Source organism: Psammomys obesus, unplaced genomic scaffold (genome assembly GCF_907164565.1).
Source record: "Psammomys obesus unplaced genomic scaffold, mPsaObe1.curated_primary_1811, whole genome shotgun sequence".
Taxonomy (NCBI): domain Eukaryota; kingdom Metazoa; phylum Chordata; class Mammalia; order Rodentia; family Muridae; genus Psammomys; species Psammomys obesus.
In genome coordinates this window covers 31,762,973-31,787,955 of record NW_026592118.1, presented here as the reverse complement: position 1 = coordinate 31,787,955, position 24,983 = coordinate 31,762,973, and the positions used below count along the sequence as shown (strand labels likewise).

The 24,983-nt window shown below is 39.6% G+C and overlaps 1 protein-coding gene across 7 annotated transcripts in view; it reads right to left on the bottom strand.

The window, feature by feature from the left end:
- The window catches only part of Ppp1r9a (protein phosphatase 1 regulatory subunit 9A), a 282,060-nt gene that overhangs the window by 111,410 nt on the left and 145,667 nt on the right, over nucleotides 1–24,983 (bottom strand). For all 7 annotated transcript variants that reach the window (XM_055612688.1, XM_055612689.1, XM_055612693.1 and 4 more), the window contains exons 3-4: nucleotides 15,244–15,376; nucleotides 6,799–6,919 (exon numbers count right to left, since the gene is read on the bottom strand). In XM_055612688.1, coding sequence (XP_055468663.1) covers nucleotides 6,799–6,919; nucleotides 15,244–15,376 — 254 coding nt within the window. The remainder of the gene's footprint in view (nucleotides 1–6,798; nucleotides 6,920–15,243; nucleotides 15,377–24,983) is intronic.

Here is a 24,983-nt window from a genome sequence, read left to right as displayed (position 1 = left end):
TTACATGTAACAGGTAGAGCTGGCCTACCTTTGAGACTAACACCTAGTCCCTGTCACTGCTCTCCTCCGGGAGAACATCGGGAATTACACCAGGGCTTCAAATAGGCAATGGTCACACGTACGCACACGTGTGCTCACATACACACAAAGATGTATGTTTCTGTGGGTATGCTTCTGAGACGCATCTCAAATTAATATTGATTAGTGTGTAAAATTTCTAAATGCGTATGTTTTATACATGCCATTTTTTTTATTCCCCATAATAAAATACTGTGGTCATGGAATAATGTGGTAAGAAACACCACATTATTGATAAAACATTCAGGCACCAGTGTCCAGCTTTACCAAATCTGAGCACTGTGCGATATCTGAAACATATTTTTTTCCAAAATAATTCATTACAAACAAGGGAAAAGACCCTTGGTTGTTTTTCTACAATCTTATGGCCTTTATTTCTCCAATACATATGGTCACATACTATTGTGTGTGTGTGTTTAGCAATAGATGCCAAAGAATACACATAATATAAATACACGTTTCAAAAATTTTAAAGTGAACCTTTCACCTTATTACTTTATTCACTCAGTATTAAATTTGGGATTTGTCTCTAGCAACTATGGTTGTAATTCTAGCTAATTCATTTTGACAACTACAGCACAGTACCTTTTATGCATATATCAAAATATATTTGTCTATTTTTTGTAGATGGACATTTTCAAATTTAGCTATCATAAGAACAGCTGTAATCAAGTTGATATAGGCTTCTTTATACACATGAGTCCTTCCGGAGTATATACCTGACTCAGAATTCCAATCACAGTAGAAATTAAACATATGGGAGCTGAAGAATCCTTGGTGTTCTCAGATTTTTTTTAGATGTTGTCAGTCATGGAGTTTCATAGCTAACTGACCTTTATTGTTCTGACATCACTACCTACCTAACTAGTTCCTTAGAAAGGCAGAGAAGGTAGGTGTGCTGGGGACGGAATAAGGCACACAGGCACACTCTGCTCCAGCCCTTGCTGGTACCTAGTTCCCCAAGTACTCTTTGAATCACATTTATTATCTCACTACTTTCTGAAATGATTAGAAAGCTGAATAAAATTTTTGACAAGTTTATTTTATATTCATGTAAGTCACATTTCAAATCTTTGGTGTTCACCTGTATCTGAACATCACATTCTGAAGGATCCACTGAAGTGCCCACAATGCCAGTCACTGTGGAGATGCCTCTGTGCTGAGGCTTGGCTCCCCAAACCCATCACAGATGTCAGATGATTCTCAAAAAAAAAAAAAAAAAAAAAAAAAATGCTTTGCTGCCATTCAGGTCTGCTAGCAGTTTATTTTTCTTTCTTTTTATTTTTCTCCTCTGTACTTTGTACTCTCCCACCCCCACTTCAGTTTTTGCCATTTTGGTTCTGGCCCTAAGATAATGATGGTAATGGTGTTGGTGGCCTCCCTCTAGGATGGACCCTGTTGCTCTGGAACTGTGAGTCAAAATAAATCCTTGGTTCCTTATGTTGCTTCTGTTGGGATATTTTATCAATGCAGGGGAAGGGAACTAATACATCCACAAATTAACTTATGAGATATCAACAGATATTTCATTGGGTGCATAGATAAAATTAAGGAGAATTTACATCCTAACACTTTTTCCTACCTATAAGCCTGAACACGACTCCATTTACTGACCTTTATTTGTTATCTTTATCAGAAATTTATAGCTTTCCCCAAGCCTAAACTTTGTCAGATGTACTTAATTTTGGAAGATGATAATAATATGGGGCTTTGCTGGATTAGTTTGAAGTCTGACATCTCTGCATAGCCATTTGTTTGCACTTGGTCTATGATGATGGCCTCCCTTTTCTCAGCAAGTTCTAAAGTCTCCCCTGATCTGGGTGACCCCAGATTTTGTAAGGAGTGTCACATAGCCCTCAGGGCAGATCACAGGCAGGATTCTTTCCTGATTACAAAACAAAACAAAACAAAACAAAACAAACAAACAAAAAAAACTGGTCCAAGAATCATCTGGGAATATCTAAAAAATACCCCACCCTGCTAAGAATCTTAGTCTTCAGCAGTAACCTTCATTTGTACTTGGAGATTTTCCCACCCATTGGATAATTAATTACTGTGTTCTCTTTTTATGATAGGAAAATGAGGCAGTGTACCACTACATGTAAATCAAGTATCCTTGAATACTTGACTCCAGCGAATCAAACACTTTCCCCCTTGAAATCCCTCCCACTGCCCAAGGTTTATAAATCCCTGATTTTAAATAAACAGGTGGCTGGCTGTGTGCTTCATGATACCATAAATTTTACAACATGACTGCCTGAGGTTCGTCATTTGCATCCTGTGTAGGGAGGAGGACACCAACCCACCCACAAAAACCTTTCACTAAAAATTTACCCTGCCTACAAGATGTGCAGGGATAAAGATGAAGCAGGGATTGAGGGAGGGACCTAACAATGACTGGCCCAGCTCACTGGCCCATAGGAGAAAGCCAACCCCTGACACTATTAATGATACTCTGCTACGCTTGCAGACAGGAGCTTAGCATAACTGTCCTCTGAGAGGATCCACTCAGCAGTGGATCAAAACAGATGCAGAGACCCGAAGCCAAACATTAGGCAGAACTTGGGGAGTCTTGTAGAAGAGTGGGGGAACAAAAGAAGGTCTCAAGAGGGGACAAGAACTCTTCAAGAAGACTAACACTGCAAACTAACCTGGGCCCATAGGGGTTTATAGAGACTGAACCACCAGCCAAAGAGTATGCATGGGTTAGACCTAGGCCCCCAACACATATGTAACTGATGGGCATCTTGGTCTTCATACAGGTCCCCTAAAAAGGGGATCAAGGGCTGTTTCTGACATGGACTCAGTTGCCTGCTTTTGAATCACTTTCCCTTAGCTTGGCTGCCTTGTCTGGCCTCAGGGAAAGAGGATGTACTTATTTCTGAAGCAACTTGATGTACCAGAGGTGGGTTGGTGTTTGGGGGAGGGCTCCTCTTTTTTGAGGAGAAGGGGAGGGGGGAATAGACAAGAGGAAAGAAGGTTGGACCAGAAGGAGAGGAGGGATGGGACTGCCATCTGGACCTAAAGTGAATAAATAAATTTTAAAACAAATAAAAAAATCTAGAGGACTAAGAAAGAAATAGCACATGAGCCATGGGTAGGCCCATAATTTTTGAAAGCAGCTTTGACAGAAAGTTAAGAATAGGGGGTAAATACAGACTTTAACAGTTCTAAATTTAGAGACCCATACTAATTTTGTTTGTTGTGTTTAATCACTTTGTTGGCAAAATGGAGAAGCAGGGAAGAGATTTCTGTTAGTTAAATAATGGACACAGTTGGTATGGACCACTTATTTCTGTAGATTCTCACTGAAACACCAGTGAATAACACTTTCAAAGGAAAAACAACAACAACAAAAGTACACTAAATAATTTATCTTTTAAAAGTAGAAATATAGGTGATCACTGAACATTTTAAAACACTTGAAGCAAAGGGCTGAGGAGATGCCTGAACATCTAAGAGCACACATTAAATTTGTAGATTACCTCAGTTCAGTTCCCGGCACCCACATCACAACTGGCTGAAACAACTGGCTGTTTCCATTTCCAGAAAACACATGCTTTCCGGTCTCTGCAAGTATTCAACAAATATTCTCTCGGTGAATGAAATGTATAAAAACCCAAGGCTGTAGAAAAGCATCCCTTTAGCCATGATCTTACTTTCCATACGTCAACTACCCATAACCATCTGCTGTCTGAAAGTATTTAGTGGAGAATTCCAGAAATAAACAATCCCAAGCTTTTAAACTGCACGCCATTCTAAGCAACACAATGAAATTGGCCCTCTTGTTCCGTCCAGATGAGCACTAAGGTACCGGGTGAACAGTCACAGCAGCACAGCGCCTCTGCTCAAGGAACTCTTGCCTCAGTTAACAAGGGCCCCAGAGTACAAGGCAGGGTTGTCCTCAGAGGGAGAATGCAATTCAGATGCACCTGATATAAATCTTGCACTTCCTTTAAGTGAAAAGATGAAAACTGTCAACTGAAAGGAGGAGGGGGAAGTGCTTTTATATCCTATGGGCAGAACAAAGGCAGCGCAGCTCTCCCTAGATTAGGTTCTGGTGATCGGTTCAGGAATGTACATCTGCAAGGAGCTCGCCTGAGGAAAGGAGGAGGCCTGAAGACTAGGGGTGTTTACTGAACTAGGAAAACCAAGTTGTACTGCCTGGAAAACGCTCAGGGGAGGTTCAGCATCAGGATGAAGATGGCGCCCAGCAACGCGGAGGGGACCTGCGAGGTCTTCGCTTTCCTCTGTACATTCTTTGCCATTCACGCGAGGCATGCTCCTCATTACCCTAACTGAAGAAATTGGCAGCTGATGCTAACATTTTTATAGCCAACAGGGAAATGGCCTGAAGTGGATTCCTTACCTGAAGCATTACAAAGACTCTGTATTATGCAAGGGTATGGTTGGGAGATGAAAGCAATGACGCCGAAGCTTTTGGATGTGAGGGTCTATCACTTAGAAGCCAAGGCCAAAAGGAAATTCTCTCAAAAGGCAAGAGACACGAGAGAAGTAATACACAGAGTTCAGAGCTTCCACATTTCCACAGAAAATTCACCATATCTAACACCATAATTAACTTATGAGCAGAAAACGAACGGTTAAAGAAGTCTGTGAAGGAGCAGGTAGATTCACTTTAGGTAGAAGTGGGTGTCTTGCCCAAGAAGAGAATGCGGGGAGCCTGAGTCCAGGCTGCAAAGCACCACGCGCTCTTCAGCCTTCTCAAGCTGCTGAGAGCCCTGGTACTGACTCAGAGGCAGCCAGCGGCGGGAAGGCTAAAGAAGGGAGAGGAGCTGGGCTGCTCAGGGCGTGTTTGATGTGTACAGATAGTTGTTGGCGTGATACTTCCGGGAAGGGGGTGGGGGAAACGCTACTTCACAAGGTAAGTCAACTAGGAACCAAGAACGACAGAAGACAGGAACACCCGCTGAGGCGGTATCAGTGATCTTCAGTGGATTTCAATGCACTTGAAAATACTGATCCAAAAGCAGTATCCCGACTCCCCAAGGAAAGATCTGATAACAGTATAAATAATGAAACGATGCAGGACAACAAAAAAAGTAAACAGGTTAAAAGAAATCAAATTAAATTGTTAACGTAAGTGAGGAAAATATTAAACGGTCTATATCGGAAACCAGATCTTTGAGTGCTGAATGAAGCCATTTTCTTTGTGTTTTCATTTTGCATCTTCGTTTGCATTTGTGCCCAATTCACCTAAACAATTATGCATAATCATTTAGTTTTCCTTGACACTAACTGTAAGAATTTTTTCCTATCTCCCTGAAATGACTTTTACAAATAAAGTAGATTTTACAAGTTTAGTTCTCTTGAAAAAAAGGGGTCCCTTCAACGAGTTTCATAATGGTATTAATATTTCCCATCTTAAAATTTATTTTTATTTTTTTTTTTTGGGGGGGGGGTTTGAGACATAGTTTATCTGTATAGCTATGGCTATACTGGAATTCATTCTACAGACCAGGCTGGCCTTGAACTTAGAGATATATCTGCCTCTGCCTAAGATTAAGGTGTGTGCCCCCACGCCCAGCTGAAAACTGTTTTTTGGGGTTGTGTTGTTTTGTTTTTATTCTGATTATGTGTGTGTGTACTCATGTCCACACACATGGAAGTAGGAGGACAGCATTTAATTCCTTTGTATTGATACTTTCCATAATTAATCTAGAACCTTTCCGTGAGACCCTGTTTGAAAAACTAAAATAAAAGCCAGGTGGTGGTGGTGCACGCCTTTAGTCCCAGCACTTGGGAGGCAGAGGCAGGAAAATCTCTGAGTTTGAGGCCAGGCTGCTGCTCTACAGAATGAGTTCCAGGACAGCCAGGGCTGCACAGACAAACCCTGTCTTGAAAAACCAAAAAACAATTTAAAAAATAATAAATAAAATAAATCAATTCGGTACCTCCTCCTTTGGATCCCTATGTATAACAACATGTGTTTCCGGGTTATGGAAAGCAGAATGCTGCTGCTGGGAATCTCAACAGAGACCCATGACTCACAGGCTTAGTGAGAAGGTTAAGTAATATGTATCCACACATAAAAATGTTGCTTATTCAATGTTCTCTGAATTCAGCTGTCACAATCTGGGGCCTTGGTTCATTTCTATTGCCAATCCATTGCTTCCAGCTTTCCACCAGAAGCCTGGTGTAAAGCTAAATCTTTACATTAAAGATGCATGACCTTTGAGCTGTTGCAAGCTAATGCATTAACGCATAATTGCCCGAAGCAGGCAACTTCTGCTCACATAGAGTTCTCTTTCTGCACACCAAGCAGCCTTCTAGCACCGCCTTCTGTGTAGGAAAACACACATGGAAACGCTAGTCTCTAGGTCCTCCTCGGGGAGAAGTGGGTTCTTAAGTTCCCTTCCACTTCTGTCGTTTTCACAATTACTATTATTCACTTTAATAGTCCTGAAATAAAGTCACATACTGACTTCCCAAGGACATGTTTTTCAACCATACCTACCACATTATGACCAAGTTCACTGTAAGTAGATGCATGGATAGAAACAAAGGGAGACACAGACAATTTACTGCGCAGACACTCTGCTACCAACAAGAAAGTAATTCAAGTCTTTTCACATTCTCCTACATCTGAGAAACACTAAAAAATTATTATTTTTTTAATCAAAAGAAGAAGGATCACACTGACGGAAATTTGCAGGCAGTTCCTGGGATTCAATTCGGAGTCAGTGGTACCCAGCTCACCTGCCATCCCGCTGAGCAGAACCTCCATCTGTCACTGTCTTGACAAATATCCCCAGCTTCTCCAGTCCAGCGTCAGCACCAACTCCCATTCCAATAATGCTTATGCCGAGCCCGTCCTCATCTGGGAGAAGAGAAGACAGTGAGCAGCTGAGCTTCGTCCTGGCCTAACTGGCCTAGCTAGCCGCTGAGGCTGCTCGCTCCTTCTAGTTTTACTCTTCCTTGTGCACAGGGCAGATTATACGTTTGCCTCCACATCACAAGAGTCCCCAGTTGGTTCAAAAGTTACAGATGTTTTTTCTAATACTGTTGATAACTCAGTGTGGTCCCAGGAAAGGTAATGATTTGGTTCTTGAATAATCTAATTACCCTCTGCACCATTTTAGTCATGAACAAATATATACACTCAACAACATTTATAACTCTAAATAAATGTGACCCATAGTTATTTGGAATTTCATCTTTTCATTTTTATTAATTACTCTTGTTTAGAAGATTGCATGAAGCTCGGACTTGGCTCAGTGGTCGTGCCTTACACCCAAGTCTGTTGGCTAGCACAACAAGAACAAAACAAAACAAAACTAAAGATTGGATGTGTGACTGCGTACACTCCTCTACGCTTCTACACAAGCATCTATGCTTATCATAACAATAGAGCCAGGTGCATACCTACATGTATATACATACCTACACAGGCAAGCATGCATTCATGTATATGTATCTTTTCTTTCCTCTATACAAATAAGATTTCATTTCTCTCTGCATCACACATGCTTAAAATTAATGATACCTCTTGGATAAACTTTTCTAGATTTAAATCATTTCTAGTGACAGCATAATATTTCACGATGATCTATCACAGTACATTAAATCACTTCTCTATTAACAATCAGTCGTTTTTATTTCTATTTTATTGGTCCTGTAAGCAATACTGAAAGTTATATTTCAAATTCACTTACAAATCATGTGTTAATTCATATTCCCATTTGCCCTTTCCATGAGCATAATGTATTTCACCACTAATAAAATAAAAAGATTTTGTTAATGTTCAAGGTTATTTTTCTGGTAGCCTCAAAGTCTTTGTAATCATGATTTATCAGCAGCATAAAGATAGATACTAGCTAATCAACAGTTTTAGATCATTAAAGGAAAACTCATCCACAAATTCAAGAGAATGTATTTAAAATAACTTTTAGCAACTGTTATTATACTATTTTTTACTGTGCTTTAGAGGAGAACATCTCAGTGATCATTAATTGTCACTAGCTACTTCCTTTATGACAACTTTGTTCTAAGTACACATAGACAATCCTGTATCTTTATCCTACTGTGTTTCTAAAGATCCCTTTAGCAGTACGGGAACAATTTCTTGGTTCCTTTGTAGAGTCTGGATTCTGTGGGGTCTTCCCTGCATGAGTCTTCTGACATAAAGTCCAGCCAAAGACGAGTGTACCTTGATTGCAGGCACAGGAATGCATCTGGGCAGAGAAAAACGAGCACCCACTAATGTGCGGGATCACCCACGTGTTAGTGTAATTCTAACCCACTACAGTAGAATGTTTGCACAGCTACAACTCCTCAAACTGATTTCATTCAAATCATTCCTCTTAAAGAACCTAAGCTTGATCAAGAGGATCTCCCTGCTAAAGGTTTTCCCACACTCACCACACTGTGAGAGTGTCTCCCCAAGTTCTCTTGGGGTTGGGAAGGTCTGATGTGCCTGGGCACCAGTGGGTGGGTGGGGGTTCTTGTGCATTCGCCATGCATATGGTTTTCTTCCATCCTACATGAATTCTCTTGTGTGTATCACAGCAAATCTCTAAGGAATTAGCATTTCACCTGAATTCTTGCTCACGTCGCTGCACTTGCAGTGGTTCTCTTCGTTACAGTGACCTCCTGTTAAATATGAGCTAAACTTTTTGCTGTTCATTAACATCACAAGGTTGCCACTGAATCCCCTACCAGTGTCTCGTCTGGAAATTATTTATTGGCTTAAAAATTTGCTTTGCCTGCCTGGACTCGGGGCTTCTTAATATCCGTGTTCTTCTTTCCATAGCTCTTCTTATTGTTCTAACTAGAAAGTTATTTGGACTTTTTTTTTAATCTGCAGAGATTCTGGGGGTGGGGGGAGTAACATTAGTTTGAGTCATCTTGAATTCTAATGCAGACTTCCTACAAGAAGAAGTGAAGAACTGAAGGGCAAAACATGGGTAGAAAGAAACAATCATCTCCCACAGGTGATGCTCCCTGCACCTCCTCTCTTCTTTGTTCACAGGGAGAAGTGCCATGCATGGATCAAGTTTGGAAGCCACAAACTCTTGGCAGGAAGTCAGGAGTGGTCCAGCAAGACTGTTCAACAGGCAAAGGTGCTCACTAGCATGCGACCCACATGGCGGAGAGCAAGACTGGACTCCAGCAAGGTGTCTTCTGACCTCCACCTGGTACGTGTAACTGTCCCTCTTCCCAAAGATTTAATACATGTAATTAATATAACATTAAAAAAAACCCAATAGTGACCCTGAGTACTGGCTTTTCTTCCTCCCAGGGACAGGCAAAAGCATTAGGTAGACAAAGCAGTCAGGAGAAAACACTGAGGCCCTCATACTCTAGAAGACACAGTCCCCTGACCTGGGGGGTCCAGGTTTGCTTCCTCTCAGGAAAGAAGCGCTTGCTGTTTAACCTTGCTTTTGTCACTAGTGAGATGTGAGCCTGTCTCCACAGGACCTCTGTGTTATTTTCCTGTAAAATGCAAGTTTTTCTGCTCAATTTTGTCTTTTTATTCTGACAGTTTACAAAGATTATTAGATTATGGATATTAACTTTGTTAGCAATAATGCAGACACTTTTTCATTTTCCTGTTAGTTTTTTCTGACTTAATTGCCTTTATCAGGTTAAGACTCCAAGTAATCAAAATGATGTTATCTTCTTTAACTTCTGGCTTCCCATTTTGGTTTGGTTTTCCCCCCCAACTTAGGTGACAGATACTGTAGATTTTCTTCAAATACAGTATTACTTTTTAGCATTTGATTTTAACCTGTTTAGTGTTCCTTATACATGGTATAATAAAGATAATAACTTTGAATTTTAGATAGATGTTGAATTACGTTAGAGTGCATACTGTATTAAATTCTCTCATACTAATATTTTCTCCTGTATTTTCAGTTTTGTTGCACTAATCAACCACTGTAAATATAATTTGTCCTGATGATTGAAGCTTTATATTAGTTTGAGATGTCTGGCAATTTAAATCCTTCATATTTTTATACTTCTCTTAGGTCTGAATCTTTCTATTTAAACTATATTATTATTATTTTACACAACACCATCTTATAATTTAACTTTGTTGACAGTTCTATCTGTATTGCACTGAATTTATAGGAATTTATAGAGCACCTACTAAATCTTCCCATTCAGAAACACAGTAAATTTGTCAGTTGGCTTAACTCTTGCTCCTTCCCTCCCCTGTTTTGATTTTGAGACAATGCCATTTCTGTTTTTGTTGTTGTTGTTGTTGTTGTTTTGTTTTGTTTTTGGTCTGGAACCACTAGGTAGTTCAGACTGCCCTTGAACTAATGAGAATTCTCCTCCCTTAGCTGTACATGTGCTGAGACTACAGAAACAAGTCACCATACCCAGGAAAATATTTGATGATTTTCTATAGATAAGTCCTGTATTTGAAGTAATGAATATAATCAATATTCTGCTGCTACTGTAAATGAAATATTTTCCCATTTCACTCTTAAGTTGTGAGTATGAATAATGGGAAAACCTATTAATATCTCCTGGATCTTGAGGCGGACATCTTCCTTGACAAACTGTATTACCAATTCCAATATTTATAAATTAAATTATGTCTCCAAGACAGATACAGATACTGCTATGATTTAGCTATATGTCTCCTTAAAGGCTCATGTGCTACATAGATTTGGTCCTCACCTTGGCTCTGAGAGATGGTAGAAGCTTAGGAGTCTCATGGTCTAAATAGCAAAGTTAGGCTGTGCCTTTAAAGAAAACACAGGGATCGGGCCCCCTTGTCTCTCTCTTCTGCTTCTTGGCTCTCAAGAGGGGAGTGACTTCCTCTGCCACGCACTCCACTCTACTACCTCGCAACAGGCTCCAAAGCAATTGGCAACTGTGCAGACTTATCCCGTACACTAACTTCAGCTTGCCTGTAAGGTGCTGTATCTCACGTGTTGTGTTTCAGCCATAGAAGCCTGTCTCACCAAACAGGGAGATGGATTTCTTAGCAAAAGACAATGTTTTGCAAACTTGTTTTGCAAATTTTTCTTTTGTTGTAAAACAGGTTGCTGGCCATAACTGTTTCCATGAACCAAATCCTCACAACTTGGGGGCTACAGCTAAGCAGTTGTTGAGTATTTTTTAGTTCTTAATTTTTATGCTTGTATTTGATGAGAGATGTCAATGACATTTCGTAGTTTTAAAAGTCCTTGCTGCTTTGAGAAGTTTAGATACTATGTGAAAAAATCACCTAGTAATAAGAGAAATGTGCTTGCTTAAAAAATTTTTTTTATTATTATTGTTTATTCAATTTGTATCCCGGCTGTGTCTCCCTCATCTCCTCCCAATCCCACCCTCCCTCCCTGCTTTTTAAGAAGAGGAGGGAAGGAGGACTCAGGGGTGGGAGTGAAGGGGTGAGATTGTTTCTATGTTCCCTGAAACACGCCCCTTTGTAGAAGTCCAGACTGAGCACAGCACTCCATGTACCTAGTACATTTTTCAGCCAGGTTTCTCACTATCTGATATGTCTGGCATTAATTAAAACAAAAAGTTGACAGCTCAGTCAGAAGGGGAGGAGGAAATCTGTGGTTAGGTACACCTGAAATTGTCTGGGTGAGGTTTGGAAAAAAAAAAAAACTCAGTTAAACATCACATAGCAAACAGCCATTAAATTATTAAAAAAACAACTTATGAGGAAAGGCCCTTTGTACACATAGATTTTCATAGCAGTATTTATATAATGAAGTGTGTGTGTGTGTGTGTGTGTGTGTGTGTGTGTGTGTGTGTGTGTGTTTTCTTTCTAGTACTGTACACTCACCAGGTGAATTATTCACTGGGTCAAATGACTTTAGAGCTTTCTTTCCAGAACTTTTACAACCAAGACATGTTTGACCTGCACACTCCATCAGATTGCTAGCCTTCTCTTTTATTTCTTTAGAGAAACTTTGAATAAAAACATTTGAACCTTTAAAAAAAAATGTATCTTATTTACCATTTCTGATTTCATAGACCATGGCTTTTTTTCCTCTTAAATGTTTATTTTAAAGAAAGATGCTAATATATATTTATTTTGAGAAAGACTTTTACTGTATATTACACATTAAAAAAAAATCCCTTTCTAAGACAGCTGGTAATAATAGCTTCAATTTTCTATCAAATATTATCTAAGAATTTTAGTTTCTAGATTCTCATGATAGTACTGAGTTTCTAATTTTTATTCAATTGTTTAAAAAAAATCTCATGTTCTACCAGCTGAATATTTGTCTTTATAGATAGCTTTAAATCAATTCATTAATACTAATCTACTCCTAACTGGTATTCTGCCTGTTAGATCCTCTTGGGAAAGAAATATAATGAAATTTTGAATAATTTTATTTCCTTTGGCTATCCTTTCGGGTCTCTTTTGCAATTTATATTTTAAAGTGAAATATATACAAACAATATAGTTTATTCAACTGTTTATCTGTGGAAAATGTTTCAAGAAGTCTGGTAGTGCACAAATATAATCCCAGTACTCTGGACACTGAGCAGAGAACAAGAAACTCCTGGCCAGAGTGCACAGTGAAACCACTTCTCAGGCCTCAAGAACAAACTGGAAAACACACTGCAAAGAGGAAGAGGTTTATGATATGACAATTTGGTATGCTGAGGCAGGAGGATCACAAGTTGGAGCCCAGCCACTATAGAACTCAAGGGCAACTTGGGCTACAAGAATGAAGATAAAATAAAACCCTGCACTAACAAATATAGACACTTCAGAAAGCTACCTATATACCCCTCCTGGTGATAATATATCTATTTTATTCATTATTACTTTGATTTAATTAAAAAAATACTACTCACCTGTGTCTCATATCCTTAAGTAATATGCTGTTCAACTTTCCTTTGAGTTGAAATTCAAGTAAGTTGGAAGCACAGCCGAGTGACTTCTGTGGTTTCCTGTTTACTCCTCCCTCAGTGTTACATTTGTGGAGTCACACGCACTGCTGCATGAACTGCACTTCACAGTTTGTCCCTGACTACATATGCTGTCATGCCTCTGATAGATGTTTGGGTTCTCATGTTTAGCTCTTACGAGCAATGTAAGACACACTGGCTGCTATATTTTTAAAACAAAAAAATGAAAGCATCACTCTCTACCTCATTTTAACAACTTTAAATGAATGCATCTGCTAACTGGAGTAGTCAGCTATGTTTACTGGAGTGCTAGGTAGTTATCATATTATCTTATTATCCTTGAAGTTTAATGTTTAATATTTATACAGACTTCCCCTCCTCATCTCTACTGTTTTGAACAAACTGATTGTGTCTTTCCCTCCTTGCTGCAGAAAGCAAATTCTCATATAACTCATGAACTTTACATATCAGCAAAATCTTTTCTTTCCTCCGGAGAAGCAAATATTCCCAAGGATGCACACAGGGTTCCCTGGACAGCTCCCTTTTCACTCACAGTGGACCATGAAAGTCCACTGCATATGGCTTCTCAGGCTGGAAGGCCTCCTGATACTACCTTTGTCATTTTAAACACTTTCACTTGCTCTTTTACTTTGGTTTTTATTTAATTTCAAAAACTAGTATTCTGAAAGGGTTTTATTTTATATTTAACCATTAGGTTTTTCCCAATTTATTGGGGATCCATCTGGTAGTTTTTGTTTGTTTGCTTTTGTTTTTAGTTTCTCTCTCAAGAAAATTTTCTCCTATTATTATTAACTGTGTGTCTCCTTCGTTGCTCTATATTTCACTTCTGTTGTCCACAATTTATGTGTCAGTGCTCGTTCCTGCTTGTCTTGGGTGTCTGCTGTCATTTGAAATGGTCTGGGGACATGTCTTATGTTGATCTCCCAGGTCACTAATGTGAGTCTCCATAGCTATGCTTCTTATCTCAACGTTTGCAGCCAAATTTGTCATTTGAAAATCCATGAATTTGTTGTTGCTAATGTGCTTAAGAATGTCTTTTTGAAGCACTATTTACTATCAGCAGTGACTTTCATCATCTGGTTATTCCGCCCCCATTTTAAAGACTTCCAGACCTGTTAGTTTTCTGTTCACAGGGACACGATCCAGTTCCTGGGCGCCCATCTTACACTAGGATAAACAGAGCCATCGTGACTCAGGCATCAAGGCTTCTGTAGCGGGGAGGTTGTCATTTCCAAGGGGAATCTCAGGACCAGATCCTCCACTCCTTCTTTCCCTGTTTCTTTTTCACTCTCCTCACAGATGGAGAACGGAGCATTCCCGTTTGAAGCAAAATTCTTAATTACTCCAAATCTTCTTACGTTTCCAGAGAAACTCCCAACTACTTCCACTACCACTATATTCTGAACTACTGAGACATCCCCCTCTAACAAACAAGAAAACTTTGAAACTCTTCCTCAAGATCAGTTCTCTGTGGACTTTTATCCTCAACAATCCTTCCAGTAATGCCAACAAAGCAGTGGGCACATTCTCATTCTCTCTCTGTGTCTCTCTCTCAGCATCTTAGTCTGGATTACTATGGCTTTTCCAGCTCAAAGTTACAAAGTCCTTCCACAATCCTCCCAAAAATCAATGGTCAGTCTGTCACAACAACACCCCCTGACCCTGGTACCAATTTGTCTTGGTCTTGGTTACTACTCCTATGACAAAACACCATGACTAAAGCAACTTAGCGAGGAAAGGGTTTATTTGGCTTACACTTCCATATCACATTACATCATTTAAAAAAAAAAGTCGGGCTAGGAACTCATGAGTTCCTTAATTAATAACTGATGTGGGAGGACCCAGTCCAGTGTAGGTGATACCTACACAAGTAATGGGCTAGTGGTCCTGGACTCCATAAGAAAGCAGGCTGAGGAAGCCATGATGAGCAAACTGGTAAGCAGGACCCCTTCGTGGCCTCTGCATCAGCTCTGGCCTCCAGGCTCCTGACCTCCATGAGTGCCTGTCTCTCTTCTTGACTCTAGCTTGTGTCAAGTTGGCATAAACTAGTCACCTGCCTCCTATATGAACCACCATCCCAGCCAGATAAGGGACTTGAGGTGCTTGGGAACTGGTGAGATGAGGAAGTTGTTTAATAAGTAGCTATTGAAAATCCACATGAACTCTTTGAAAGTTGGTCACCATAGGGGAAAGTCAAAAGTTTACCGAGTTCTTAGAAACATGCTATGCTCTGGAAGTCACACCTTGTTTCTAAAGAGACATGAAGACACAAATACTGGAGTCCTGCTGTACCTTTCTCCAGTTCGACCGGGAAAAGTTCCAGCTTTTCTACTCGCTTTTCAAGTTCATACTCAGCAGAGGCAGCCACAGGGTCAACTTCATCATTTCTCCTGTCATAGTCTTCATTGGAGTATGTGTTGAAAACCTATAGTAAAAGGCCAAAAACAAATGATAATATAGAAAACATGCCATTCAGTATTCCAAACTACATAATTTCATGAAAAAAGAAACACTTTATGCATTTTTTTTCTATTTGTATTTTTGTTTCTTTTACTTTTCTATGTGTATGTTCACTTAAGTGTGTATGTGTATGCATGAAAATGAGTGTGGTATATATGTTGAGTGTGTGTGTTTGTCATGTTTGTGTTTGTGGTATGTGTGTATGTGTGTGTTTATGTGTATGTGTGTATGTGGTGTATATGTTTGTGTGTGTGGTCTACATGTGTTTGTATGTTTATGGGAAGGTGTGTGTGTGTGTGTGTGTGTGTGTGATACAAACTGCAGAGGAGGGCACTGGATATTCTGCTCCATCACTCTCGTTACTCCCTCGAGTCAGGGTCTATCAGTGGAACTGGAGCTGGCTTGTGAGCCTGCAAGTCCTCAAAGCCTCCTGCTTCTGCTTGCCTGCATTTTTGAGATTACAGGTGCATGTTACAGTGCCTGGATTTTTGTATGGTTTCTGGGGTTTTGAACTCAGGTTCTCAGGCTTGCTCAGCAAATTCTCTTACCTAGTGAGCCATCTCCCCAGCCCCTGATGCATTTCTCCTAACAATCGTTTGATATTTAAAATTAATCAAGATGCTAGGAAAACGACAATTGGACCCAAATAAAAGTAACTTATTAAATTAAAAATGTGAGTCACTTTATCAGTTTCAGTAATTGAAGAGACAACAGTAGACACGGACTGCTTTGTGTGACTAGTAATACTCATCAACCTTTATTTATTCAGAATATAGTAACAAGTGCTATTCCTGGTCAAACTAGAGTAAACCATATCAAATTTATATTACCATACCCAAAATTGAACCTGCCTTATGGTAAGGACTATACTAGCCCCAAGAGTGTAGTGAATTGATAATATAATTACATATTAACCACAGAATTACCCAAATCGATTTCCATTCTACACTGTCCTGGTTTATGCTAAACTGCTTTCATCTGTCATCTGCCATTTTACTTGTATACAGATTTAAATTAAATTTTCATTGGCTCTTTCTAGGAAACAGCTATCAACATATTGCTCAAAGGCTATAAAACAAATAAGATATCGACAGTCTTTATTTCTAAATTAAGTCATTCAAAAGACAATGTGTGGCACTCAGACAGAACTATAATAAATGTGCCTATCTGCTAAAGGACTAAAGTAGTTATCAATCACTCAGTACACAGAAGGGTATTTGAATGAAAGAAATGTATCTATCACTAAGTGTAATCAATATCTAGAATAAAAGCTGTCATTATCAATTCAATTCAAAATTTATTAAGCATAGAAAGTTCATCTGGAAATGATCTACAAGTCTCTCCTCAAACTCGTAAAACCTGGTAGTTAAAAGCTTTTAAAAATACATTAAAAACTATAAGAGAAACAAAAAGAAGACTAAATAAAGAAAAACAATGAAGGAAATGTATCCTTGCCTCTAAAATTGGCCCTGTTCCTGGAGATAAAAATTTAAATGCATTTTTAATTTTTTTATGATTTTTATTTGGAGTAAACCAAGAGTACAGACATAGTGTCCACACAGGGGTAGACTCAGTGAGGCTGCTCACGGGCTTCACTTCTCACATCCGTGTCCTCAGGCTCTGTGCCTGAGTGGACTTGCTTGGACCAGTCCTCCAGCTGCACCCCATGTTTTGATCTCCTGATTCCTGGAGTCTCAATTCCTCTCTGCTAGGTTTCTCCACCATAGCAAACATTACTGTATTAAAATGCATGTCTCTATATGATGGAGTTTTATTTATCTTTACAGAAAATACACTTTCTATGTCCCTAACAAATTACAAAACTCACAACTTTCTCTCAGCCCTTTTTATCTTTCAGCTCCAGCTTTTGCTAGTCACATATTAACTCTTACTCACTCAACCAGATTTTTTTAGTTTTAATTTTTTAATTAAATTTTTATTTTTTAATATTAGTTACAGTTTATTAACTTTGTATCCCAGCTGTATCCCCCTCCCTCATCCCCTCCCAATCCCACCCTCCCTCCCTCCTCTCCTCCCTGCCCCTTTCCAAGTCCACTGATAAGGGAGGACCTCCTCCCCTTTCATCTGACCCTAGCTTATCAGGTATCTTCAGGACTGGCTGCAAAGTCCTCCTCTGTGGCCTAGCAGGGCTGTTCCTCCCTCGGATGGGGGGGGGAGCAAAGAGCCAGCCGTTGAGTTCATGTCAGAAATAGTCCCTGTTCCCCTTACTAGGGACACTTGGACACTTGGACACTGAGCTGCCATGGGCTACATCCGAGCAAGGGTTCTAGGTTATATCCATACATGGTCCAAATATTAACACACCAACTCAATGCTTGCTATTGTGCTAGACCCTGGGAAAGACACTCTCAAGCAGCTCACCAGGGACACAGATAGAATAATCAAGTAAACATGAATATGATGGCTGATGTGAAGGAGGGACATACAAAGTAAGTTTTAAAAGATTATTATTTTTTTTCAAATTATGTTACATGTCTCTGTTGGAGAAGATCCACATGCCCACAGAAGCCAGAGGAACCAGATCCCCTGGACCTGGAGTTAAAGGCAGTTGTAGTTGCCCTATATGGATTAGGGCAACCAAACTCAGAGTCGAGAAGAACAATACATGCTCTTGACAGCTGAGCCACCTCCCCAGCCACAGTCTCTACAAAGCAACTTCTAATTTATCTGATAAAAGTAAAAATGTTGCAGAACAGAAGATATTTGATTTAACAAAAATTCACATATTTAAGTATAGAAGACATATTTCAAAAGTAAGACACACATACAGAGAGAGAGAGACAGAGAGGGAAAGAGAGATGCAGAGGGAGGGAGGGAGGCAGAGACTGGGGGCGGGGCAGGGATAGACAGTCAGCATTTAAGGAAAACACTGATACTCAGGTGAACCACAAGCTACTTGCATAGGAAAGTCACCTTTAACAAAATATATAAACTATTCTGTTCTGGAAATTATCTCATTAATATTGACTACTCATCTAATTCCAGCAAAAGGCCTAACATTCCTGTAGCTCCAGGCTTAACTGGCATTCATTCTAGAATACGGAACAATTTCATTAGAACATAGTCAGTAAATAAGTATGTGTATGTAAAATCCCTGTGTATGTAACACAAATATGGGAAACAGCTTCGAGTAAGTTAACATGTTCTGTATTTTTTTTTTTTTTTGCAGAATCCAATATACCACTTCAATGTTCTCCTCCAGTTATAGTGCTTATAAGGTTTACAAGCAGACATTTGGAGACTACGTGGAACAAATGAAGCCTCAATTATCAAAAAATGATAAATCAGCTGCACCTAGCCATCAGAGGACTACCAACATTCCACTTTTCAGGAGAAAAATAACTTTTCATTGTTAGCTCACTTGTGGTCTGAAAAACTACATGGGCATAGAGACAAAACAAAAGTTATAAAGAATTGGAAAAATCAGAATTTGTTACTATAGATTAAGTACTACTGACTAACCTGGCTGATTAAAAATCGATGCTGAGAGGCTGGGGATGGGGTGGAAAAACCTTTGCCTAGGAATGAGACCCTTGGTGCAATCCTGACACTGCACAATCATAAATAATACAAATTATTGAGCCCGTCTGTAATCCCAGCACTCAGGGCTGGGACAGAAGAATCTCTGCACAAGACCAGGTTAGGGTTACACAGTGAAATAATGTCACAAAACAAAGGGAAAAAAAACCCTCTCTGACAATAAAATCCCTCAATGAAAATATAAGAAAATCAGGGATTAAAGCAAAATATTATGATAAAATCTGTAAAGAGCTTTCTTAATTCAAAGAATTGTGAGCTAATTGAAAATTCAAAATGATGCAATATAAGTTATAGCCAGGAGGTATCAGGTATTCTTCCATAACAATATTTATTCGGCAACTATATGAAAGGAAGAATTAAAACCTCAAATTGGGTATGATAGTTCACTCCCACAGTCCAGCACATGGCAAGCTGAAGTAGAAGGATTGTCCAGGAGTTTTGAGGTCAACCTGGACTACACAGAAAATTCCATTTAAGATTATGCTACAGTGTACTAAGTCCCTATGAAAAATAAACCCAGATAGACAAATTGGGTACAACTGAGTGATAGTGCCCACCTAAAATGCATGAGGACCTGGGTCTGATCTCCCCCCACACTAATGATCTGTAAACATAATTTAATGTCAGAAATGCCTCTGAGCTAATGCTTTATGAAAAGATTCATAGAAAGACCTACCAATGAATACAGAGATGTACAAGGAAGTTCATTCATTAAAGCACTATTTATAACAGCTCAAAGCGAGGAATTACCTGAATGTTCACCACCAGAGAAAAATGGCTTAGCAAACAGTGACATATCAAGATATGTAGTAACTGGAGAGGCTTGTATCTCTAATGGCATGGAAGACTCTACCATGTAGAAATCATTACAGCAGAAGGAGACATTGTAGATCCTGGTATTCCCCATTTCGACGGTACCATATTGGCACAACAGTAATTTTACTCTGCTTTAAAGTCTCCTAAATTCTCCAGCTATGTAGCCTTAGCCAGCCACAAGATCAGGCAAGGTTTGGTTTCCTTATTTATGAAATGATGATGATGATGATACCACCCCAGAGGGTTGTGAAAATAAAATGAGATAATCCAGAAAATTGCATTTGGCTCCATATGGACCTAGGGGAAGCTTTCCTAAGGCAGTACAAAAGTTGATATTTCCCTTGATAAAACTCACCATCTCCTTTTAAAGGAATTTTTACTATTTCATCTACTATTGTCCTGAATGCCCTTTAAATAAAACCTGCATCGGCAATTAATATTAGAATGTAGACTGGCCTGTAAATATTGCTGCTTGTGTCTGGAGCAATGGGCTATCGTTACAAAATAGGTCATTGCTCCACACAATTTCTATTTTGCCTGGGACAGGAAGGCCCTGAGAGGTAAAAGGAAGACTGGGTTACATAAATATCTCTCCTTCCATCTACATTGTCTTGATTCTTTCAAATTTCTTGTTATAGTTGTACTATTTTATGCTTATTTTACTCTGCAAAAACATGGATAACAATCAAGTAATGAAAAATTCTTGCACCATCATGGCATTACTGCCCTCCTTCCCCATTTCTAAGAGCAGTATCTGGGGTCCCCAGAGTCAACCACATCAAGATACATATATTTAGTTCAGTCACCTTCACATTGTTCCTGTGTTATTTCACTGAGAAAAGCAAACAAAAGGATGTTTAAATTTAAGGCTTCTTGATTCGGTGCCAAAAAGCAATATTCTGTTCCTTGATCAAAGCAAACAAAACATGACCTCATCTCTGTTTCCCAGCAGTCAAACTTTCAGGACTAACAAGTTTGCAATGATACTAAGCAAGGATACTTCTAAACCAGCAACCCCAGGCTGTGAAATGTGAATGAGGTAAGAATTAGCTTATTATATAATTCTAACTTGAATCATTATCAGAGTTGCAATACTCTGAACAACACTTCTTTAAAGCAGCAATGATTTGATCAATGTTAAGTAATATATTTCTTTTACTTCTTTGTGATATAGTTCAATCAATGCAGAACAAAAGAAATCCCACATTCCCAGTAAATACTAACTGGACAGAATCTCCACAGTGCTTCTACAGGTCTCGGATGCAGTTGTGGGCTGCGTTCTGCTTAATCTTCTTGACAGATCAAAGATGGAAACCGTCCCAGGTTCTAGCATGCTGAGTTCCAGAAGATGGTTCTGCACAGTGCTGCTGGGGATAAGCCAAGTGCTCACACACTCCCACAAATGGACTCCATTCATCACAAGCTTTCTTGGCAGAATCATAGTTCATCCTCATGTGATTTCAGTGACTCGCTTCAAGAGACTCTAATTGGAAACTACAGACAACCTAAGGAAGACGGTCCATGTCTGTACATTTTCAAAAGAAACTTGGTGATAAACATTCTGAAAGGGGGTCCTAGTCACTGTGGAGTTCTGTATAACCTCAAACTTTCCTTCTCTGGAACTGGGGCCAGCGTGGCGCTTTACAATCATAATAACAGTGGGCAGTAGACGAGGGAACAGAGAAGGTTTGTGCTGAAAAGAAAGCCAAACTGGCAGTCATGATTTCCAGATTGTTGGGATGCAACCTTACCAGTCCACACAGATTCTAAAGAGGTGAGGGTGTTAGTTTCCTCCTACATAAACTTGTACTGTCTTACAATGAAAGAAAACCCAAACTAGGTTGTGCTACATGTAAAAACATTCTGAGCCAGAAAAGCAAAAAGACTCATAAAGCCTAACTCATAAATCCAGCAAAGCCCCAATTTCTGTGCTTAAGCCATTCTGAAAAGTAATTTGTGTAATAGGTTTTTATAAACCAGATGTACTATTCTTCAGTAGGATGCGTCTAGCTCCTTATGTGCATCAATCAACAGATTCTTACATGCCAGAGCCCATAACCAAAGACTCCAGTTAGGCATCAGTCCACGCATCAGAAACATACTGGCTTCACCTGCTCGAAGTCCCTTTACATAAAATGTTTTTGAGTCAATTTACCCATCTTCCACATCACTCATTTCACCATTTGTAGCTTGCCTCATTTAATAAGATGTCTTAATAGATTTAAAAATACTTATCTTTGTCGTGCAGAGTTTTAATTGGGATATTTCAAATGAGTGTTGGCTAATCCTAGTGTGTGGCTTTATGACTGGGGATGCTAGAAGGATAACTCCCAACACCAGCCAAATCCACGGATAGTACGTCATACATACTTAAGTAATTTGGGGAAAAAATTTCAGGTACTATAAAGCTACACACATTCTCTTCAGCTCTTTAACAACTTTATATAAGTGATCAGCTCTAAAATCTGATGCAGGTAAGACAGGTGGGTAAAGACAAGGTCCATTGTTCAAACATTTACATGAGAAACATGAAGGTCAGAAGACAATGCTCACTAGGAAGTTAGTAGGGCAGATGTGCTTCATGAACTCTAAGTCCAGTGTAGGTCACCAGAAAAAAGGAAACAAAACAAAACAACAACAACAACAACAAAACATTCAACAATGCCCCAGGCTTTCACATAATGAACAGTAGAAACAAAGTAATTCAAAGGGCAGCAAAAAAGCTGTGATTTACCATTGTTCTCCAAACAAACATAGGCACTGGATATGTGCATAGTGTGTATGTGTGTGTATGTGTACATTCTGCATATATGAAGTATCTTATTTTATTTGATTCCACAGCCAACATATATAAAATCCATGGTAGGAAGCTGACTGGAGAGCAAAAAGTTGGGTGTTGTAGGGGAGGTCTAAAGGCAATATTCTTTGTTTCTTGGAAGATCTTCAATTTATCTACAAGGCTCCATCATAGTATGAAGTATATTCCACTTTAGCCTCCTTATCGAAATGTTAATACCATCTGGGAAAAAAAAATGCCTTTCCAGAAACATATAGAGTAACACTGCTCAACACTGGCAATCATTAGCCTACTGAACTGCCTCTTAAAATTAGCTGTCAAAGAGCCCTTCAAATGGAATATTCTGGCTACAAATCCTGGACTTTGGGGGCTAGAGATATTCACTTTTCTTAAAAGCATGTAGGACTAAAGTTTGTACCTACAGTGTGCTCAGCTCCTCCTGGCCCTTAGAGGACTTCACATAGGTAGCATCATCATTTCCACACATAGACTACTAAATTACAAAAGCTTTTTGGCTTCTGAGCCAGGACTGCAGTTGGACCAGAGTGCTGGGGGCAGGGCTACAATTTTCCTGGTTTATGAAATACAGTGGGCCATGACTCTGGGCCGCAAGCTTTGCACTGTGGCCCATTCTCAAGACTGTATGCCTAGAAGGGCTCAGTTCCATAGTCAGGTTGCTGGTGTCTAGAACCAGCTCTCAACTCTTTAAGACCTAGTCACTGCATACCACTCTGAGGCCAAGTCTTCATTCATAGCAATATATGATGGTAAGTTTTGGTTTGTGTTGTCTTTGTATTTAAACATTCCCCCATAAACAAGCCACTTTGTGGAAGTGTGTGAAGGATGGATCACTAGAATCCAAATGTCCATCTAATTGAACTCATTATATGTTTTACATAGTCAAGCTACTGACATTATCCCTCTACTAATTTTTCAGGTCTCTAGTCCTACATGCTTTAGTATGCATTCACATGCAAAGCCAAAACTTAATTCCTTGTTCAGTTAAATAAGGGTCAGAAGAACAGCACCAGCATGGACATATTTTTTGTTTGTTTGTTTGTATAAGACATAATTACTGTAGTATACTTTAGCAAAGGGAGATTGTGAGAGATTCCCCAATCTGACATGTTGATTGGGTGGGCAGTCTCCCTTATATACTGACAAACCCTGAACTCACCAGTACGGTGAAAATGGGGAGGAGTCTAAAGATTAGTACATGTAAAAAGAAAAAAAAAATTGAAGCCAGGTGTGGTAGTGCACCCCTGTAATCCAAGCCCTGGTGAAGCAGAGGCAGGTGGATTTCTGTGAGTTCGAGGCCAGCCTGGTCTACAAAGCATGCCCAGGACAGCCAAGGCTACACAGAGAAACTGTCTTGAAAAACAAAAACAAAACAAAACAAACAAAAAAATCACCTGAAAAATGAAGGTAAGAGCCAATTTTCAAGCTGAGTATAGTGGGTCGTATCTATAATCTCAGGAGTCCACAGGCTGAGGCAAGAAGTTTGCTCACTTTAAGAGCACCCTGGGCTAGTCAGCAAAAGGTATCAGGCAAGCTAGGTCTACCCCAGGCTCAATCCTGTCCCTTGCCCCTTGAAGTCAATTTATGATTGTTCATATACACACTAAGCTTCCTTCTGCAATCCACCTGCACTACTAAATAAAAGTCAGTTGGTTTACCTATGAAGCCGTTAGCACACTGAGCAATATTTCTGGTCCTCCTCGTGGGCACATCAGGGTATGACATCCCCATCTTTCTTGCATAGAGGTATAGCTATGTAAACACTAATGGCCACTAGGTTGTGAGGAAAAAAATAAACCAATATATGTCACTTCCTGTCTAAGGAAATTTATGGCAAAGACCTCCCACAAGGCTTCCTGTGTCTCTACAGTCTGGGAAAAAATTACAACAGAAATGGGCTTCTGGTACTGTTCAGTTCATGAAACTCCAATGACACAAAGAACTTCCCTTTGACTCACAACGGGCAGGTAGCATGAGCAAGACTAAACATCTGTTAGACAATGGGAGAGTTTAGAACATGTGTCTTAGCTAGTGCTTCGTCAAAAAGAAGCACCTGTTTATGCAGTATAATTGCAAACATTCGCTTAAAGACACAGAAATTGGAGCCAAGACCTAGATGTCACTACCCACATGACTGACCTCATCAAGACAAGCAGTGAGGAGTCAGACTAAAACTAAAGAGTTCTCAGGTGCGTAAACCAGCAGCAGCAGCAGCCACGTCTCCTATTCTTGTGATCAGTCAGCCCACTCGCAGAAGCCTAGGCTGTAGGGCCATCAAGAGGAGATGAACACCAATTCATATGCCTAGGCCATGCCAGGCCTTCTCCCCAGCTTCTCCTTAAATATTGCCCCTGGGGAGGGGGGGTTACTGGTAGTGGTA